The 20255-nt window shown below is 53.3% G+C and overlaps 1 protein-coding gene across 5 annotated transcripts; it reads left to right on the forward strand.

Moving 5' to 3' along the window:
- Nucleotides 1-397: 397 nt before the first annotated feature.
- CNNM3 (cyclin and CBS domain divalent metal cation transport mediator 3) lies at nt 398-17839 on the forward strand. Of its 5 annotated transcripts, XR_004033240.1 has the most exons (9): nt 398-2906; nt 9006-9149; nt 10779-10928; nt 11626-11834; nt 12030-12126; nt 12499-12632; nt 12930-13068; nt 15907-16006; nt 16491-16573. XR_004033240.1 is itself a non-coding variant. In XM_030826953.1 (8 exons), the coding sequence occupies exons 1-8, from the start codon at nt 1682-1684 to the stop codon at nt 15954-15956; spliced, it is 2148 nt and encodes a 715-aa protein (XP_030682813.1). In that variant the 5' UTR covers nt 398-1681; the 3' UTR covers nt 15957-17839. The 5 variants fall into 5 exon arrangements, 4 of the variants coding, with proteins under 4 accessions (XP_030682813.1, XP_030682812.1, XP_030682814.1 ...); XM_030826953.1 differs by having other exon boundaries at nt 15907-17839; XM_030826952.1 differs by lacking the exon at nt 15907-16006 and having other exon boundaries at nt 16491-17839.
- Nucleotides 17840-20255: the final 2416 nt, after the last annotated feature.

Below are 20255 nucleotides of genomic sequence, written 5' to 3' on the forward strand. Positions count from 1 at the left end.
CCGCCTCCCAAAGTGCTGGAATTACAGGCGTGAGCCACTGCGCCCAGCCCACTATTACCATCTTTTAAAAAGTTTTTTACAGGCCGGGCGCGGTGGCTCACGCTTGTAATCCCAGCACTTTGGGAGGCCGACGAGGGCGGATCACGAGGTCAGAAGATCGAGACCACGGTGAAACCCCGTCTCTACTAAAAATACAAAAAATTAGCTGGGCGTGGTGGCCTGTAGTCCCAGCTACTCGGAGAGGCTGAGGCAGGAGAATGGCATGAACCCGGGAGGCGGAGCTTGCAGTGAGCCAAGACTGCGCCACTGCACTCCAGCCTGGGTGACAGAGCGAGACTCCGTCTCAAAAAAAAAATTTTTTTACAAAGCCTTTTCCTTTGGTCATTCACCACCAGCTTACTCATTTCTTTTGCACATTACCTTCCACACAAGTTTTACTTTGTGGCCACAATGTGCATACTTTTTTTGATTGTTACTTTCATGACATAGCAAATTGTTTCTATAGTCTTTATAAAGGTCATTTAAAATGACATGTGCAGTAAGTCAAAGTCTTGTGCTAGGAAATTTGAAAAAAAAGTGTAGAGAAAAATACAAAAATTACTGAATCTGAACATCTATAGATAAGTGTTGTTAGCAGTTGGTCTATTTCCTTCCAATCACATACAGATCATATCTAATGGGTAAAGAATATTCCATACTGTCAACAGACCACACTGTCTTCTAAAATCGCTTCAGCAGTGAGGATCCTCTGGAAAAGATCTTGTTAATCCTGAGGAATTACTCTCCCAGCGGTGAGCTATGAGAAGTGGAATCACCAGATGTAGTAATTCCTGACAGAACTGCCGCCTCCTTGTGTGGCTGAGATGCTGACCTAGGTGTCAGGCTTGTCGCGCCGGAACCCAGCACCCATGCTGAGTCTTTCTGAGCTCCACTCTGCTCCTGTAAGATATTAACCACCTGAGGTAGCTATCCAGATTCAAGGCGGTAGTGATTTTGTGTGTCTGTGTAGTGATTTTGTGTGTCACGGGGTCCGCGGCGGGAACGCAGGGGCTGGGTCCGACGTCCCCAGACCTCTAGCAGGGTACGGCGCGATGAACATCTTCCATAAACCTTAAACCTCAAACCTCCGGGCGCTCAGTCACTGGTTCTTATTTCAGCCCTCTTAGCCCTGTAGGTCGGCGCGCTTAAAACCTTTCTGGTACCTGGGGCCTTTCCTAAGAAAAAGGCACATGTCTCGCACATTTAAGTCTGGTCTGCAACTTCAGGCGCGCCAGCACCCGAGGTTCTTCCGAGCGGCCGCTCAGCGCCGGAGCCGAGAACTCCCAGAGCATTGGTCCGGCCTCCGGGCGCGGGGGACAGCCTCGGGAGGAGTGGGACTCCGGGCGCCGCGCACGGGCCGAGGACAGCCCGGCTTGGGAGGCCCTGCCCGCCGCCCCGCGTCCTCCCGGCCACTGCCACCCCGCGCATCCGGAGTCGCAGCAGACCCGGCGGGGCCCAGAGCCCCCCGCCCGCCCCTGGCCGCCGCTTGTTTACTCCCCGGCGCAGCCTAGTCCGACCCTGGGGCCCGCCCCCGCCCACCGCCTATTGGCCGAGGAGGCTCGAAGACCAGTAACGATTGGCCCGGGGAGGCGCGGGGCGAGCGGGGTAGGCTGCGCGAGAGGCCGAGAGGGGGCAGCAGGCGATGGCGGCGGCGGCAGCTGCGGCGGGTCGGTTAGGCTGGTTGTTCGCCGCGCTCTGCCTGGGCAACGCCGCGGGGGAGGCCGCGCCGGGCCCGCGAGTGCTGGGCTTCTGCCTGGAGGAGGATGGGGCGGCGGGCGCGGGGTGGGTACGCGGAGGTGCGGCGCGGGACACGCCGGACGCCACCTTCCTCCTGCGCCTCTTCGGCCCGGGCTTCGCCAACAGCTCTTGGTCCTGGGTGGCCCCGGAGGGGGCGGGCTGCCGGGAGGAGGCGGCGGCCCCCGCGGGCGAGTGGCGCGCGCTGCTGCGCTTGCGCCTGCGGGCCGAGGCCGTGCGCCCGCACTCGGCGCTGCTGGCGGTGCGCGTGGAGCCGGGTGGCGGGGCGGCCGAGGAGGCGGCGCCGCCCTGGGCTCTGGGCCTGGGGGCGGCCGGGCTGCTGGCGCTGGCAGCGCTGGCGCGGGGCCTGCAGCTGAGCGCGCTGGCGCTGGCGCCTGCCGAGGTGCAGGTGCTGCGCGAGAGCGGCTCGGAGGCGGAGCGTGCGGCGGCGCGGCGTTTGGAGCCGGCGCGGCGCTGGGCCGGCTGCGCCTTAGGCGCACTGTTGCTGCTAGCCAGCCTGGCGCAGGCGGCGCTGGCGGTGCTGCTGTACCGCGCGGCCGGCCAGCGTGCGGTGCCCGCCGTGTTGGGCAGCGCGGGGCTCGTGTTCCTGGTGGGAGAGGTGGTGCCGGCCGCCGTGAGCGGGCGCTGGACGCTGGCGCTGGCGCCGCGCGCGCTCGGCCTCAGCCGCCTGGCCGTCCTGCTCACTCTGCCCGTGGCGCTGCCCGTGGGGCAGCTGCTGGAGCTGGCGGCGCGGCCCGGGCGGCTGCGGGAGCGGGTGCTGGAGCTGGCGCGCGGCGGCGGCGACCCCTACAGCGATCTCAGCAAGGGCGTGCTGCGCTGCCGGACGGTGGAGGACGTGCTCACGCCCCTCGAAGACTGCTTCATGCTGGACGCCAGCACCGTGCTGGACTTCGGCGTCCTGGCCAGCATCATGCAGAGCGGCCACACGCGCATCCCCGTGTACGAGGAGGAGCGCTCCAACATCGTGGACATGCTCTACCTCAAGGACTTGGCCTTCGTGGATCCCGAAGACTGCACGCCGCTCAGCACCATCACTCGTTTCTACAACCATCCGCTCCACTTCGTCTTCAACGACACCAAGCTAGACGCTGTTCTGGAGGAGTTCAAGCGAGGTAACGGCCCGGGCATGGTGCAGGGGACGCCCGTGCCAGTGCCCTCTCCCTGAAAAGGGGTGGAGAGTTATAGAAGCCTTCAGGAAAGGATCCCACCCCCGTGGAGAGCAGTGAGACAGCTAAGGTCCCTTTTCAAGACGGTATTGGCCTTGCAGCTTGGAATGACCTTTTGAAATACTTAAAAGGCATTGATCAGAGTGGGAGGAATCCTTTAGACAGCGAACACTTTAACCCCCGCGTCAGGATAGCCCCCCCCCCATTTGCAGGGAGGGGTATGTCCACTTGTCCTCTAATCCCCCAGCTCTTTCCCTCTCCCAGACTGTTTCTGTGTGCTTGGCTTTGTAGCAGGTCCAAATTTTTGGATAGAAACTAGAAGAACATAGAAAGGAAGGTAGTCTTCAGGTATCTGGGACATGGTTGTCTGCACACATATAATATCATATTGACTCGACCTGTGATGTTTCCTTCAGAGCATTCTTAAGGTCCCTGGCCTTACTGCAGATAAGGGTATTTAGGTGTCAATCCCTTATCTGCAGTAAAGCCAGGGAAACTTACACTTTGCTTTCACCAAAAGTAACTCCATTTATGCTGACTTAGTCTCCCTTTCTCCCGGCTCTGTCGCGCAGGCTGGAGTGCAGTGGCCGATCTTGGCTCACTGCAACCTTCGCCTCCCAGGTTCAAGCAGTTCTCCTGCCTCAGCCTTCAAGTAGCTGGGACTACAGGTGCACGCCACCATTCCGGACTAATTTTTGTATTTTTAGTAAAGACGGGGTTTCACCACGTTGGCCAAGCTGGTCTTGAACTCCTGACCAGGCGATCTACTTGCCTCGCCCTCCCAAAGTGCTGGGATTGCAGGCGTGAGCCACGGTGCCCGGCCTTTTTTTTTTGCTTTTTAATCTCCTGTTTTTTAAAATTTTATAAAGAGACAGGGTCTCACTATTTTGCCCAGCCTGGTCTCGAACTCCTGACCTCAAGTGATCCTCCCGCCTTGGCCTCCCAAAGTGTTGGGATTACAGGCGTGAGCCACCGCACCCAGCCTCACCTTTTCTTTTCTGACCCTAAGGTCTCAAGTTCTCCCTTAACTCCACATTTTCATCCCTCCCTTCACTGTTTTAGCTGAGCAGTTCGGAGGTTGAAGGTAAAACCAGTACCCTCCAGATGTGAAGGTGTGGTTACTTCTGCAGTCCTTTCCAGTGTCATCCTTAGGGGTGCTCCCCAGAGTTTGGTGCTCAGACCTTGGCCAACAGCCATGCTTCTCACACCTGCACTCCTGCAGGGTGAGGGTGGGAGCACCCCAGGGTGCTGGGTGGGCTTGACCCTAAAGGCTGCCAGCTGTAAGGCCAAGAAGTGGCAAAGCCCCCTGGTATTTGTGGCAGGATGTCTCTGGCACCGTCTGTCGAGAGCCCCTGGCCTGTCGGTGCAGGAAGCCAGGCCAGGCTTTGTGGTAATGACCGCTACTCCTGACTGAGCACTGCTGTGTGCCAGGAGCTGATGGGCACTTTCTGTGTAATCTTGTCCTTCATTCCTTGCAGGAGGCCTGGGTGCTAAGTTACTGTTACTACTCTAGCTCAGGAATGGGTGGGAGGCTTGGGTGGGCAGCTCTAACTATTCCTTTAGACTCTTGGGTGCTCCTGGCTGTGTCCCTAGAACATGGCCATGCCACCCTGCCCTGGGGAGGGAGCCTGGGTTTGGGTCCAGACAGAGCCTTGCGGTGGTAAGTACTCCATCTGGGCTGCCAGAGCCCCTGAGGCAGGGGTGGTTCTCCTGATATGGTGGCCAACAGTGCAACCCTGGAATCAGCGGAGTAGGTTCCATCCTGCCCTTGCCTGCTCCCAGGCCCTGGAAGGCTGCTCAGCCTCTTGTGGCGCAAGGTCCTCTGCTGTTAGTGGTAAGAGTGGGTAAACGGACCTGCCGGGGGAGACTCATCAAGCACTTTGGCCAGTGCCTGGCATCCATGTGCTGTGTGCTTGGCGTTAGCAGGTGGTTCTTACTCCGGGACAGGCTCTGCTGGTAGGTGAGCTGTTTGCCAATCCAGGAGCAAGGGGTAAACCTGGAATTGCAGATTTCCGTTCTTCTAGGCAGGTCACCAGACTTCCTTTTTTTTAGGGGAAAAGTGGAAGACCGTAGCTGTCCTTCCGGTGTTCTAAGCACTCCCGTTTCTAGATTTTTTAAGAAAAAGCTCACTCTGGTGTCTGGCTTCAGCCGGCTGCTGCTTTCAACAGTGAGCCGGGCATGGTGGCTCACACCTGTAATCCCAGCACTTTGGGAGGCTGAGGTGGGCGGATCACAAGGTCAGGAGATCGAGACCATCCTGGCTAACACGGTGAAACCCCGTCTCTACTAAAAATACAAAAAATTAGCTGGGCAAGGTGGCGGGCGCCTGTAATCCCAGCTACGCGGGAGGCTGAGGCAGGTGAATGGCGTGAACCCCGGGGGGCGGAGCCTGCAGTGAGCTGAGATCGTGCCACTGCACTCCAGCCTGGGCAACAACGAGACTCCGTCTCAAAAAGAAAAAGAAAAAAAAGAGCAGATTTGGTGCCACGGCAAGGGAGCCATTTGGGGAATGAATGAGGTGTGGAAAGGTACGAGAACCAATGTAGACAGCCCTCCACAGAGCGTGGCTGCAGAGAGCAGTGACTGGCAGAGGACGTGGGACAGGGGACGAGGCCTTCTGCTGTTTGGTTTTAAGATGGGTGAGTCCAGCAGGTTCAAATTGTGGTTTTAAGATGGGTGAGTCCAGCAGGTTCAAGTTGAAATGCAGGTTGAAATGTAGCTAGGAAGGAAATTAGAGAGGCCAGGGTCTAGGCTGCTCCTGTTCTGGGCTGGGTGGCCTCCAGGCAGGTCACAAGCAGCCCGATGCAGGAGGATTTGGGAATGAGTGTCTCTGCTTGAAACAGACCTTTCTAAAAGCTGCCTGACAACACGCTGAGAAGGATCCCCTTGGAAGACAGTGGAGGAGGTTTTTGGAACCTGGAGGTTAAATGGGGAGCTCTTTAATCCCCCTTGACTTCCCTGCTCCTGTGGTGAGTGAGGGCCATTCATGGGCAGACTGGCCATGTCTTTCTGGTGACATCCCAGAGCTTTTTTCTCTGCTTCTCTAGTTCAGTGCAGTCCTTTGGCAAATATCTTTATTTTTTCCGTGTTAAAGTCCTTTTTGTCCTTCCTAACCTTCTTAGGCATTCCTCCACTTAGGAACAAAGGGCATATTGCAGTCATTGTGGCACGTGAGGTTTTAAAAATCGATTCCCTTCCCATCTCTCTGCCAAGCAAATGAGCCTCTGAATTCCGTGGAGCTGGAGTCCCTGCCATCTTGGCAGCTTTCATTCCGGGTCTTGTTTCTTTTGCTGTGTCTGCTAGGGAACTTTGTAGTCTGGGGGCGAGGTAACCTCCCCAGCAAGGCGCCCCTCAGTCAGTGCCAACTTGAGATGATGTGCTGATTATTTTGTGCAGATGTCACCAGGAAGAGTGAGTGCTTTGGAGCCGTAATAAATAACTTGGACAGCTGCTTCTTGACTTACAAATGGAGTTATGTCCTGATAAACCCATTGTAAGTTGAAAATACCTTAAGTCAAAAATGTGTTTGATACATCTAACCTACCAAACCAAATAGTTCAGCCTGGCCCACCTTAAACACGCTCAGAACACTTACTTTAGCCTACAGTTGGGCAAAGTCATCTAACACAAAACTATGTTAAAATAAAGTGTTGAATATCTCATGTAATTTATTGACTGCTGTACTGAAAGTGAAAACAGAATGGTTATATGTGTTTGAAGTATGGTTTCTACTGAATGCATATTGCTTTTGAGCCATCAAATTTGGAAAATTATAATTTGAACCACTGTTAAGTCAGGGACCTTAATGTACAAAAGAACATTATTATTTTTATTAATTTTTTTTTTTGAGATGGAGTCTTGTTCTATTGCCAGGCTGGAGTGCAGTGGCACAGTCGCGGCTCACTGCAACCTCTGCTTCCCGGGTTCAAGTGATTCTCCTGCCTCAGCCTCTTGAGTAGCTGGGATTACAGGTGTGCACCACCATGCCCGGCTAACTTTTTTGTGTTTTTAGGAGAGACGGAGTTTCACAGTGTTGGCCAGGTAGTCTCGATCTCTTGACCTTATGATCTGCCTGTCTCGGCCTCCCAAAGTGCTGGGATTACAGGCGTGAGCCACTGCGCCTGGCCAAGAACATTATTATTATTATTTTTGAGACAGAGTCTTGCTCTGTCACCTGGGTTGGAGTGCAGTGATGTGATCGTGCCTCACTGTAGCCTCTACCTCCTGGGCTCAAGCGATCCTCCCACCTCAGCCTCCTGAGTAAGCTGGGGCCACAGGTGAGCACCACCATGCCCAGCTAATTTTTAATTTTATGTAGAGATTGGGGTCTCCCTATGTTGCCCAGGCTAGTCTCAAACTCCTGGCCTCAAGCGATCCTCCCAGCTCAGCTTCCCAAAGAGATGGAATTACAGGTGTTCGCCACTGTGCCTGGCCGCAGTCTCTGGTTTAAAGGAACCCAGCTCTGGTGTCCTGTCTGCTGGGAGCCAGATGATTGCCAGGATGCGGAAAAGAGTCTGACCAGCTCCAACAGCGGTGAGGAGTGTCAGCACACTACTTTTGTCTTTCTGACAGTATTCATTCATTCACCGAGGTGCTTTAGAAAACAAGTGAAGGTAGAGGAACTCCAACTGTTATTAACATCATAGAAATTGGGCATTATGAAAGGGTACTTTGGCATTCAAATAATTGGGGTACCTTGAAACCTGCTAACTAAAATTAAACTTGAAGCTTTTCCAGGGCTTTCTGCTTGATGTTGGCAAGACACACTGTCAGCTGCTTGTGGCTCTGTGGAGCTGGCCTGTGGGCAGGCATCGGCGTGAGTGGTTCCACTCTGGTGGCTCAGCAGATGAGAGGCGACCTAGAGTTCCCTCCAGCTGCCCTTGCTCTGTCCCCCTGCTACCATCTTTGGCTGCCATCTAGACCCCTCAGATATTCTTCTTGGGATTCAGTCACCCGACCACTGTTTCAGGGGATCTTCCAGGGCCTGCTTTCTTCTGTTCGTGATAGAATCATCCCAGTGTGGCAGGCCATGGAGAATTGTGTGCCTTGTTCTAGAGAAGTTTGAATACAAAGGAATGAGTCCCTTTCTGTAGGAAACCTGCCAAAGGGGCTGGCTTCCTGGGAGAAGGGAGCCGAGATGAGGCCTCTCTGCGCTGAGGTGGCCATTTAGATCCTGGGCTTTGGTGCTAGAATCCAAGACATTAACCAAAACCACATGTCGCGCTTGGCTTTCCTGGCCTGGCCTGACAGGTTTGTACTCTGGTGGGGCAGCCATGGCCCATGTAGAGATGGCACCCAGCACAAGCACTGAGGGTTAGAAGGTGTCTAGAAACGCAGTTCAGCAGGGCTGAGTGGCAATCTCCAGGGGCCCTAGCCTTCTTCCCGGAAAGCGGGCAGCTTTAAGAATTAGGAAAACCAAAAGATACACAGACACACACACACACATACACACAGCCTATCTGTCTGTCTATCTTTCTATCTCTTTCTAATTTCTGTCATAAAGCCGTTCACATTTATGTAGGATGGACAGCATATATATTTACTGTAAAAAAAAAAAAAAAGAATTAGGAAAACCTCCCAAGGACAGTCACGCTGGGTAGCCCCACAAGGCTGCCCCGTGTGGACTGTTGCGGGAGAGCCTGTGTTTCCAGAGTCAGTGCCCTTGTTAGCCTGCATATGCAGGCTGGCTACTGTGTGAGGCATTTGTGTTCTCCACTGGATGCATCCTTGTCTAAACTGCATCCATGACATGGAGGTGCATGGACATGGAGCTGGATCCCAGCTCTGCCACCTCTGTCTGGGGGGCCTTGTGCAGATGAGCATGAGCCCAGTGCTTCATTTTCAACCTGTGTGAAAATAAGGCCAGTTCTCATAATCATGCTGGGAGTCTTAAGTAAAAACCTAGAAAAGAGTCTGGCTCTGTGCCTGGCACGTTGTAGGAACATGAACGTTAGCCATGTCCTTTTGGTGGGCCTGTACCAAGGGAGACGAATCAAACTGGGGGGGGCCCCAGCAAGCTGTTCCATGAGTGTCCTCCCCCCACAGGGAAGTCCCACCTGGCCATCGTGCAGAAGGTGAACAACGAGGGTGAGGGCGACCCCTTCTACGAGGTCCTGGGGCTGGTCACCCTGGAGGACGTGATCGAGGAGATCATCAGGTCCGAGATCCTGGACGAGTCTGAAGACTACCGTGAGTCCAGACTCTTGGCAGTTCTGTCTCCACTGGGCCTGCACACTTCCCCAGGCGTATGTTGCGTCAGAGGCCAGTGGGCCTCTGTGCTGCTGGAACCCAGCAAGATCCACAGCCAGGCCCCCTTCTGAGCCCTGCATGGGCGCTGGCAGGGAGCCCCCTTGCAGGAGGGCTCACGCCTACACCTCCACACAAGCATGGTTGCCTCTGCCAGCAGTGGCCTTGCAATCCCAGGGCTCACCTGGGGCTCCATTAGCAGCAGTCCTATTAGTTTCCTCCATTACTGAGAGAGCTGTGCCCTTCATTGGCCTTTCCCGGTCTTCTGTCTCCCTAGGTGCTTTTGTTTTTGCAGGTTCTTTTGTACATTACAGAAATGTCCCCTGAAAGAACCCATTGTTTGCCATGAAGAAAGTCTTCCCAGCTGGCTGCAGTGGCTCACGCCTGTAATCCCAGCTCTTTGGGAGGCCCAGGCAGGCGGATCACGAGGTCGGGAGTTCGAGACCAGCCTGGCCAATATGGTGAAATTCGATCTCTGCTAAAAATACAAACATTAGCTTGGTGTGGTGGTGCGTGCCTGTAGTCCCACATACTCAGGAGGCTGAGGCAGAAGAATCGCTTGAACCTAGGAGGCAGAGGTTGCAGTGAGTCGAGATCGCGCCACTGCACTCCAGCCTGAGAGACTGGGAGGGAGTGGAAATAAGTCTTCTCAAAGCAGCTGATCCCGGGCCCTTGATTGCATGGTAAAAGTGTCCGCCTGTTAGGATGGTGGTTGAGGTCTGCAGTGCTGTACAGAGCCTGTGCGTCATGGCCGGGCCACCTGCTCTGCATGCTTCCAGAAGTATCGCTTTACTCATGCATCGATTTTCAAACATAGCATCTCTAGTTCCGTTCCTGAGACTGCCATAGGCATGGGGTCTCCAGGTTAATTGCTGCCCGTTTGCACTGGTAATCCTCGAATACATGCTTTGTAGTGAGAAGTTTTTCAGTGGCCAGAGAGGCCTATTATTATTATTTTTTACTTTGTTTGTTTGAGACGGTCTTGCTCTGTCATCCAGGCTGGAGTACAGTGGCGCAGTCATGGCTCACTGCAGCCTCAACTTCCCAGGCTCAAGTGTTCCTCCCACCTCAGCCTCCTGAGCAGTTGGGACTACAGGCGCATGCCACCACACCTGTCTAATTATTTTATTTTTTTGTAAAGACACGGTCTTCTATGTTGCCTAGTCTGGTGTTGAACTTCTGGCCTTAAGTGAACCTCCCGCCTCAGCCTCCTAAAGTGCTGGGGTTACAGGTGTGAATCACTACATCTGGCCTAAATTTTAAAAAGTTCTTAGTCTACATCCAGTGACCTATCAGGGATGCCTGTTATTTTATAAAAGCTGCTTTGTTATCATATCAGCATTCTCTTCAGCCAGCTCCAAGGCAGATAGCCACCCCTCTCTCTGTGTGGTTGGGGTGGGAGCAGGCCCCGTGAAAGGAGCAGTGCTGAGGACATGTCCCTGGGGCTCTGATGCTACTCCATCGAGGACCCCCTGGCCTCAGGAGGAAGGAGCAGGCGACGCGGCCTCTTAGTGTGGTCGTGTTGACTGACAGGTGGTTGATGCCTGAGTGCGCCCTCTTCTTCCATCTTAGGAGACACCGTGGTGAAGAGGAAGCCTGCTTCTCTGATGGCCCCTCTGAAGCGGAAGGAGGAGTTCTCCTTGTTCAAGGTGTCTGATGATGAATATAAAGTAAAAATCTCGCCTCAGCTGCTCTTGGCCACCCAGCGCTTCCTGTCTCGAGGTGAGGCGGGAGGGTGGTCCATGCTCCCTGCTCTCCTCACCGTTCTGTGGGTCAGGAGGCCGCCCAGGGCCGACACTGACTCTGCTCCCCACTCCTAGCAAGCGGGTGCGTCTTGAGGACTTCTGTGTTCTCTGCAGCCCTGCCAGCATCTTGGGTCATGGGAGAGACGGCTCCTCTCTGCCAGATGACCAAGAGCAGGGCCAGGCCAGTGCCACGCCTGGTGTGCCACAGCCGGGGCCTCAGCTCTCAGCTGGGTGGGTGTGGGGTGCCCTGCCCAGTTCTTTTTTTTTTTTTTTTAAGAAAGGGTCTGGCTCTGTCACCCAGGCTGGAGTGCAGTGGCACGATGTTGGCTCACTGCAACCTCCACCTCCTGGGTTCAAGCGATTCTCCTACCTCAGCCTCCTAAGTAGCTGGGATTACAGGCGTGTATCACCACGCCCAGCTAATTTTTGTATTTTTAGTAGAGGCGGGGTCTTGCCATATTGGCCAGGCTGGTCTCGAACTCCTGACTGCAGGTGATCCACCTGCCTCAGCCTCCCAAAGTGTTGAGATTACAGGCATGAGCCATCGCACCTGGCCCCTGCCCAGTTCTCTTGTGTTGAGGTGTTGGGGGCAGCTGCTCACAGGCCATCCGGGAGAGCCCTGGTGGGCACAATAAATTGCCTACAGTGTTGGGTGTGGTTCCCCCGGCCACTAGGCCCCAGTGGACGCTGTCCCTTTCTTCCACCACGGGCAGAAGTGGATGTATTCAGCCCACTGCGCATCTCTGAGAAGGTCCTGCTGCACCTGCTGAAGCATCCCAGTGTCAACCAGGAAGTGAGGTTTGACGAGAGCAACCGCCTGGCCACACACCACTACCTGTACCAGCGCAGCCAGCCGGTGGATTACTTCATTCTCATCCTACAGGTAGCTGTGGGTCCCAGGCCTGGAGTCCCTCCTGTTTCCTCAGGCCAGGGAAGGGTCTAGGAGAAGAGGGGAGCAGGGGCATGCAGATATGCACCCTCCCGCCCCAAACAATTGTGGTGGGTTTCTCCTTCCGCTGTCTTCTGACGGGAAAGGTAATCTGGCCGCATCTCTTTCTCTCCTTGCTACTCCTCCCAGGGCAGGGTTGAAGTGGAGATCGGGAAAGAGGGTCTGAAGTTCGAGAATGGGGCCTTCACGTACTATGGAGTGTCGGCCCTAACTGTGCCATCCTCGGGTAAGCCACGGCCCTGCTGGTGCTGAGGGCCAGGGTGGATGCTGCAGAGCCTGTCCCCCATCATTGCTTGGGCTCTCAGTGCCCCTCCTCACCTCTCCTTCCACCTGAGCCCACCACCCCACAAAGTGGTGTGGCCCCTGGGCTTCCAGGAGGGAGGGCAGCATTCTTCATCGCTCAACTTTGCGGCCCACTCCACCCCTGCAAAACCTCTCCCGGCTGTGTTTGTCCTCGTCTCCCAGCTTCCCATGCACATCGCCTCTCCAGGGTGATTGGTGGGGTGGGTCTTTGAAACTGTGCAGCTGTCTCCACCAGGGGAGGGGGCTCCCAGCTGCCAGTACTGGTTTCTGCCATCACTGATTGTTCCTTTGATAGTCCACCAGTCCCCGGTGTCCTCGCTCCAGCCCATCCGCCATGACCTGCAGCCTGACCCAGGTGATGGCACGCGTTCATCTGCGTATTGTCCCGACTACACCGTGAGGGCGCTCTCTGACCTGCAGCTCATCAAGGTGACTGCCTGGGCTGCTCGTGGGTGCTGGCTTTAGCCGACTTTGTGTCACCGGGGGCTAGACCAGCTAGTCTGAGACTGCCCGGAGCAAGGCCTTCCACTCATCCTGAGGGACACAGACCTTTGCACCCAGTTTCCATGCGAGGTCTTAAAAACACTTGACTCAGTTGCTCTTCTCTGCCCTTAACTAGCTTAAAGTTGTGCCTCTGTCCTCTTCTGGCATGATGTGACCTTTCCTGCCTACCTTCTGCGTCTCGCTTCACCAATTGAGTCTTCCAGTAACGCTGTCATCCTCCAGGTTACGCGGCTGCAGTACCTCAACGCACTCCTGGCTACCCGAGCCCAGAACCTGCCACAGTCCCCTGAGAACACCGACCTGCAGGTTATTCCAGGCAGCCAGACCAGGCTCCTTGGTGAGAAGACCACCACAGCGGCAGGTGAGTGCCGAGTGGCACATCGTGCGTGGTGTCTGGACCTGAGGGCCGTGAGCTCGCACACACAGACTTGCACTCTGCCCCACCCTGCCCTCTTATCTTTTTTCTCTCTTTTCTCCCCATCCTTTTCCCTTCTTGCCATATATATATCTTTTTTTTTGAGATGGAGTCTTACTCTGTTGCTCCGCTGCCCAGGCTGGAGTACAATGGTGTGATCTCGGCTCACTGCAACCTCCGGCTCCTGGGTTCAAGCAATTCTCCTGTCTCAGACTCCTGAGTAGCTGGGATTACAGGCACCCACCACCACGCCTGGCCAATTTTTGTATTTTTAGTAGAGATGGGGTTTCACCATGTTGGCCAGGCTGGTCTTGAACTCCTGACCTCAGATGATCTGCTTGCCTCAGCTTCCCAAAGTGCTGGGATTACATGCGTGAGCCACTGTGCCCAACCCCCTTCTTGCCTTTTTTTTTTTTTTAATTCTTCATTATTCAACTGGAACTTCTTGCTGTCTTTAATAGCATGGATGACACCAAACTATAGACTAACTGGTATTTAGAGTAGAGTATAGTAAGTCAGTATTTCTCTCAAGGACCTCTTAGAATGGATTGACTTAATCGGAGAATTGTTGGGAAGTGAGAATAAGTTTTAGTTCAGATACTCTTTTGGCCATTTAAGATTAAGTTTAGGTCACTTGGAGTCAGCAGCGGCCCTGGCTTAGAGGGTGTGTGGCTGGCAGACACCATCCTAGACACTAGAAGGGCATTTGTGAAGAGTTTGGTCAGTTCATACTAATATTTAAGCGTGGCCCATCCAGGGCTCCACTGTGAGCAGGAAGATAGTGTTGGAAGAAATTTTGCAAATGGAACTAAAGGTTGTGGGATATGAAACCCCATCCCCGCACTGCAAGGAGGGAGGTGAAAGAGTCTGAAGTGTAGGCTGTGGGTAGGAGTGGTGAAGGGTTACTTGTTCTTGTTTTTCAAGAAGATACTTTAATTCTGATTGCGTTCCTAAGGCTGGGGTCAGAGATATGCCTGAACTTGAGATTCCTGGAAGAGCTGGTGGGCCTTCCAGAGAGGCTGTGGAGGGAGTTGCAGGCTTGCTTCCTCCCACCCCCACCTGCCCCACTGTGAGGAAGACAAGCTGTTATCAACGCTTCGTCTGCCAGGCACTGCGCTAGGAGCTTCCATGTCTAACTGCTAACCCCTCCCCGTGGCCAGAGGGGTGCTAGCTGTTCTGCCTGTTCTACAGGGCAGGAATGAGAGCCAGGGAGAAGGCCCAGGGACTCTGACCTGCTTCCTGTGGGCCTCCCGTGGAGCCGCTCTGGCTACTCAGACCCACCCTTGAGAGCACAAACATGTTTTTCTAATAGTCCTTTCTGAATTGTGAGGTGACGTGCAGGTGCAAGGGACAGAAATCCCACCCTAGGCCACGTGGATGCTTCAGCCCCTGTGGGCTCCAGATCTAGGTGTTGGCAAAAAGCAGGTGAGGTCGTGCTGCTTAAGTCTTGGATCTGGGGATGGGTTGCATCTCTTTATAAAGAAATCTCTCTAAGGATGGTGCTGCACTTTTTTTAAGAGATAAGGTCTTGCCATGTTGCCCAGGCTGGCCTCATACTCTGGGCTCAAGTGAGATCCTCCTGCCTCAGCCTCCAAAGTAGCTGGACGAGTAGCTAGTGCCGCACCTTTTAGGGTTGTTGAAGCTTCTGTGCTTACCCACTGTGATGGTTTCTTATTGTATGAGGTGCCCCTTCTACAGAAGTTCACACTGTCACATTACACTGGGGTCTCAGAGGCCAAGGTGTTGTGTTTTCAAAATGTGAGCCTTTTGGTTTTGGTTTTCCCACATGAGCCTTTTTCTGGCTCACTGCTACTCAGACTGCACATGTTGTGTTGAAGATACAGACCTAATCCCAGAATGATGCTCTTCCCGTCATTGCACACCCAGAGATTTTTAAACAATCTTCACTGGGCCGTCCTGTAAGAGAATAGTTTATAGTGGCTTTGTGGGTCATTTCCTCTTTGTAATGGATTATTATTCTCTAGACACAATGTTGGTTATTGGACACTGACAGTTGCACTGACCTGACAGTTGCTCCAGTGAGGCTGGCCTGCTGTCTTTCTGTTTCTTGCCTGAACTCGGGTTGTCCTGCATTTTGTCCCATGAGCTTGGCACTTCACTGTCCAGAGGAGCGTAGGGCCGCTGCACACCTGGAGATTTTGGTGGGGCACTGCTTAAATTGTGCAGGTGAGAACCAGTTTCTGGAGACCTTGGCACTAGACTCCCAGCAGAAAAGTGCCTTTTTTGAGACTTGGAAGACACAATAATTTTAAATTGCCTACAGCGGGGGTTGGCAAATGGTGGTGCAAGGGCCACATCTGGCTAGCAGCCTATTTTGAGAAGTTTTATGAGAACCCACACATCTGTTTGTGGATTGCTATGGCTGCCTTTGAGTTACAGCAGTGGAGCTGAGTAGCTGTGACAGAGACCATATGACCTACAAAAACTAAAAATATTGGTCCTTTACAGAAAAAGTTGTCTGACCCCTGGCCTACCATTTCAAATCCTGGGTTGGTCCTCCACGTCAGTTCTTCATGGAACTGTATTGCCGAGGGAAAGGCAGTCCCCACACTGTGCAGCCCTCCATGCTGTGCTCCTGGCTTCCTCTGCCATCCTGAGCCACAGGCTGTGGGGCAGCACAGCGCCAGCACTGCGGTTGCCGGCTCTCCCTCAGCTTCCCCTGCCCGGGGCACCGGCCCTCTCCATGGTGCTGCCCGGAGTCAAGAGGCACAGCCATTTCTGCTCAATAGCTTCTCCTCTTCTTTCTCTCTCTGCTCTCTTTAGCCTTCCCAGTAGACCTTTCCCTCTTTGGCACAGTTGGAAACTGCAGTTGATAAATGACTGTGGACTAGTGCGCATTTTTTGTTTTCAGAGCACACCCAAGGTAAATATCTTCCCTCTCCCTGCCCCTTTACTTCTCTTTCCTGGCCCTTCAGCTGAGGGAGGAGCAGAGCCCACGGCTTCCCAGGCTGGGGGGCATTTTTCTCCAGGGGTGTGGGGTGGGTGCTCCCTTCCATTCTTCTGGAAGACAGGAGAGGTCATGAGACTCCTCCACTGTGGAAAATGGTGCTTCCTTCCAGCACAGGGCGCTGTATTGTCCCGGGAAGGTGCCTCTTGTTCAGCATAATGACCTGGGACCCCCGGGGCCAGAAATTCACAGCCCCAGCTTCCCCCATCTCCCAGGGAAGGCATCTGTTAGCTGACTGTCTGCTAACCAGTTGCTCCTGGCTCTGCTCTGATACCTCCCAAGGCATCCCGAAGCCCCTGTCTTAGCTGCCCCTTCCTGTCCCACAGAGGATTTGGCACTTGGTTTTGACAGGACCCTTTTCCAGCTTTGATGTTAATTCTCCTTCCCTTGTCTCCTGTAGGGTCCAGCCACAGCAGGCCCGGCGTCCAAGTGGAAGGCAGCCCTGGGCGGAACCCAGGCGTTTAACTGCTCACTAGGCAGCCCCAGATCTGGGGAACAGATGAGCACGTGGGGAGCTGGAGTGAGCTGAGCAGAAGCTTCGTGCCCGCCTGCCCCCATCCCCTCCAGGCCACGTTTTAGATGGCCCTTGTAGATGCGGGTCCTGGGTGTCCTCAGAACTAGACATCAATGCCTGGATCCTTCAGCCGGCCCTGCCCTCCTTTAGGAGACAGGAGTCACCAGGGCACAGCCCTCCAGGCCCGCGTCAGGAAGGAACAAAAAGAATACCATCATCTCTAGTCCCCAGGGCCCAGCCTTCCCCTTCTCCCCCGAGGCAGGGACAGCGCGGCATATTCAGATTCAGACCTCTTTGGGCCGAGCCACCTTGTGAGTGCAGTTACTGCCTTTGTGTGGCCGTGATACTGTATTTGTTTGCTTTTAATTTGCCAACCTATCGCTGCTGGCAGCACTTTTTGAGCAAGCCGAGAGCACCCATTTTGGCTGGGGGTTCAAATCGATGGCCTTGTCCATGGTGTCCTTTCTGGCTTCCCTGATGGTGTCATGTTTCAGAGCATGCGCCCAGCCTTTCCCATGTGCCAAACTAGAAGCTCCACTGCCCGTAGGTTGTCCCTGTAGCCCTGCTCCCTCCCTGGAGGCTGCTCTTCGGATTCTGAGAGCTGGCCTAGTGGTGCTGAGGGCCCCTTTCTGCTTCTCTGCCCACCTGCTGAGTTGCCACTTGCAGCGTTGTCAGTTCCTGTGTTCTGAGAAGAGGTCATGCCTGGGAGGAAGGGATCGTCATGCTGCATCGAATCCTCTCTCTGCTGTGTGGCCCCCGGGAGAGTAGCTGCCTGTTGCACCTGCTCCACACCTCCCCACAGCTTCCCTGCAGGTGCTGTGTGGCCATGATGTGCAGAGAGCAGTGAGGGAGGGTTTATGAACCAGGTGGATCCTCTTTAAAAAAAAAAAATCCATTTTTGTTATATCTCTAGAACATTTCAAGTCTTTTCCTTTTTTTCTGTTCCTAGCTATGGGATTTTAGAGAAGTGGGAACAGGAAGGCATTTGTCTTTCTTTTAATTTACTACATTTTCCTTCCGTAGTTCTTCAGCTGTGTGGAAACTGGGGCATCACAAGGACATAGGATCATAGATTGGGTAGGGAGGGAGGAAGATTTCTGGAACTTTTCTCAAAGGAATTTGGACCCTTATAAATGGGAATGAAGGTCAGAACAACAGTGGTATCCTTGCTTAGAAATTGTCCTCAAGGAATAAACTCTGAGAGCAAGCCTGGGTTGGAAACAGATGCTTTAAAATCCTCTCTCCAGAACAATGGTTTTTTATTTGAGATGGAGTCTCACTCTGTCACCCAGGCTGGAGTGCAGTGGTGCGATCTTGGCTCACTGCAACCTCCACCTCCCAGGTTCAAGCCATTCTCCTGTCTCAGCCCCCTGAGTAGCTGGGATTACAGGTGCCCACCACCACACCTGGCTAATTTTTGTATTTTTAATAGAAATGGGGTTTCACCATGTTGGCCAGGCTGATCTTGAACTCCTGACCTCAGGTGATCTGCCCGCCTTGGCCTCCCAAAGTGCTGGGATTACAGGTGTGAGCTAAGAATAGGGATTCTTTTTTTTTTTTTTTTTTTGAGACAGAGTCTTGCTCTGTTGCCCAGGCTGGAGTGCAGTGGCACAATCTCGCCTCACTGCAAGCTCCGCCTCCCAGGTTCACACCATTCTTCTGCCTCAGCCTCCCGTGTAGCTGGGAATACAGGCACCTGCCACCACGCCCGGATAATTTTTTGTATTTTTAGTAGAGACGGGGTTTCACCGTGTTAGCCAGGATGGTCTCAATCTCCTGACCTCGTGATCCGCCCACCTCGGCCTCCCAAAGTGCTAGGATTACAGGCGTGAGCCACCGCGCCCAGCAGAACAGGGATTCTTAACCTTGGCTGCACATCAGAATCACCTGGCAAATTAAAAATACGTGGACCCGCCGCCAGAGCTTGTGATTTAATCAGAGTCGGCATCAGAGTTTTCAATTTTTTATTTTATTTATTATTTTTTTGAGACAAGATCTTGCTCTGTCGCCCAGACTGGAGTGCAGTGGTGTGATCACGGCTTGCCGCAGCCTCGACCTCCCTTGTTCAGGCCATCCTGCCACCTCAACCTCCTGAGTAGTTGGGACTACAGGTAGGCACCACCACACCCAGCTAATTCTTTTAATTTTTTGTAGAGATAGGGTCTCATTATGTTGCCTGGGCTAGTCTCGAACTCCTAGGCTCAAGCAGTCCTCCTGCCTCAGCCTCCCAAAGTGTTGAGATTACAGGCGTGAGCCACCATGCCCAGATTCACAGAAGGGTTTCATAGACCTTTCATCCAGGTTCCCCTAATGTTAACATCTTACATACAACCTTGGTACATTTATCAAAACTAAAGGTGCAGTCATACTATTAGCTAGAGTTTATTTGGATTTTACCATTTTTCTCAATGTCCCTTTTTTGCTGCAGCAGCAAATCCAGGATGCCATACTGCACTTAGAGCTGTTGCTTTCTTTTTTCCTAACTTTATATTTTGAAATAATTTCAGATTATAGGAAGTTGTAAAGGTAAGGGCCCCACGCACCCTTCATCTAGTTTCCCTCCATGGTTACATCTTATATGATTGTAATGCAGTATTCCAACAAAGACTTTGACACTGGTGCAATGTGGGTGGACAGTCCAAATCATTTGTCACATGTACATCTGTGTAACTACCACTGCAATCACGATAAAGAAGTCCCATCCCCGCAAGGATCTCCCTCCACACCATCCCTACCTCTTGGTAACCACTAACCGTTCATCTCTTATTTTGTCATTTCAAGAATGTCGTATAAATGGGAGCATAGTGTGTAAGCATTCGGGATTGTCTTTTTTCACTCAGTGTCATTCTCGGGAGATCAGCCAGGCTTTGCATGTGTCAACAGTTTGCTCCTTTTTATTGCTGAGTGGTATTCCATGGTGTATGCATTGGCCCCCCAAAGGCCACCTGGGATGTTTCCAGTTTGGGGCTATTCCAAATAAAGCTGCTACGACTATTCACGTACAGGTTTCTGTGTCAAGATTAGTTTTCGAGGAGTGTAAATGCTCGGTCATAGGGTTGTTGCATGTTTCGTTTTTTAAACCATCAAACTTTTTTTTTTTTTTTTGAGACGGAATCTCGCTCTTTTGACCAGGCTGGAGTGTAGTGGCGTGATCTCAGCTCACTGCAAGCTCCGCCTCCCGGGTTCATGCCATTCTCCTGCCGCAGCCTCCGGAGTAGCTGGGACTACAGGCGCCGGCCACCATGCCTGGCTAATTTTTTGTATTTTTAGTAGAGACGGGGTTTCACCATGTTAGCCAGGATGGTCTTGATCTCCTGACTTCGTGATCTGCCCGCCTCAGCCTCCCAAAGTTCTGGGATTACAGGCATGAGCCACCGTGCCTGGCCACAAACTGTCAGACTCATGTCCTCACCGGCAACCTAGGATGATCAGTTTCCCTGAATCCTCCACAGCACTTAGTGGTGTCATGTTTTTACTTCGGCCGTTCTGACAGGTGTGTCGTGATGCCTCACGGTGGTTTTTCATTTGCGTTTCCCAGTGGTGGACACCTGTGTTTCGCTTCAGTGGAATATCCCTGTCTTTCACCCGTTTTCTGATTGGATTGTTTTTTTCTGTTGAATTTTGAGAGTTCTTTGAGATTCCTTAATGGGA

Source organism: Nomascus leucogenys, chromosome 14 (assembly GCF_006542625.1).
Source record: "Nomascus leucogenys isolate Asia chromosome 14, Asia_NLE_v1, whole genome shotgun sequence".
NCBI lineage: Eukaryota > Metazoa > Chordata > Mammalia > Primates > Hylobatidae > Nomascus > Nomascus leucogenys.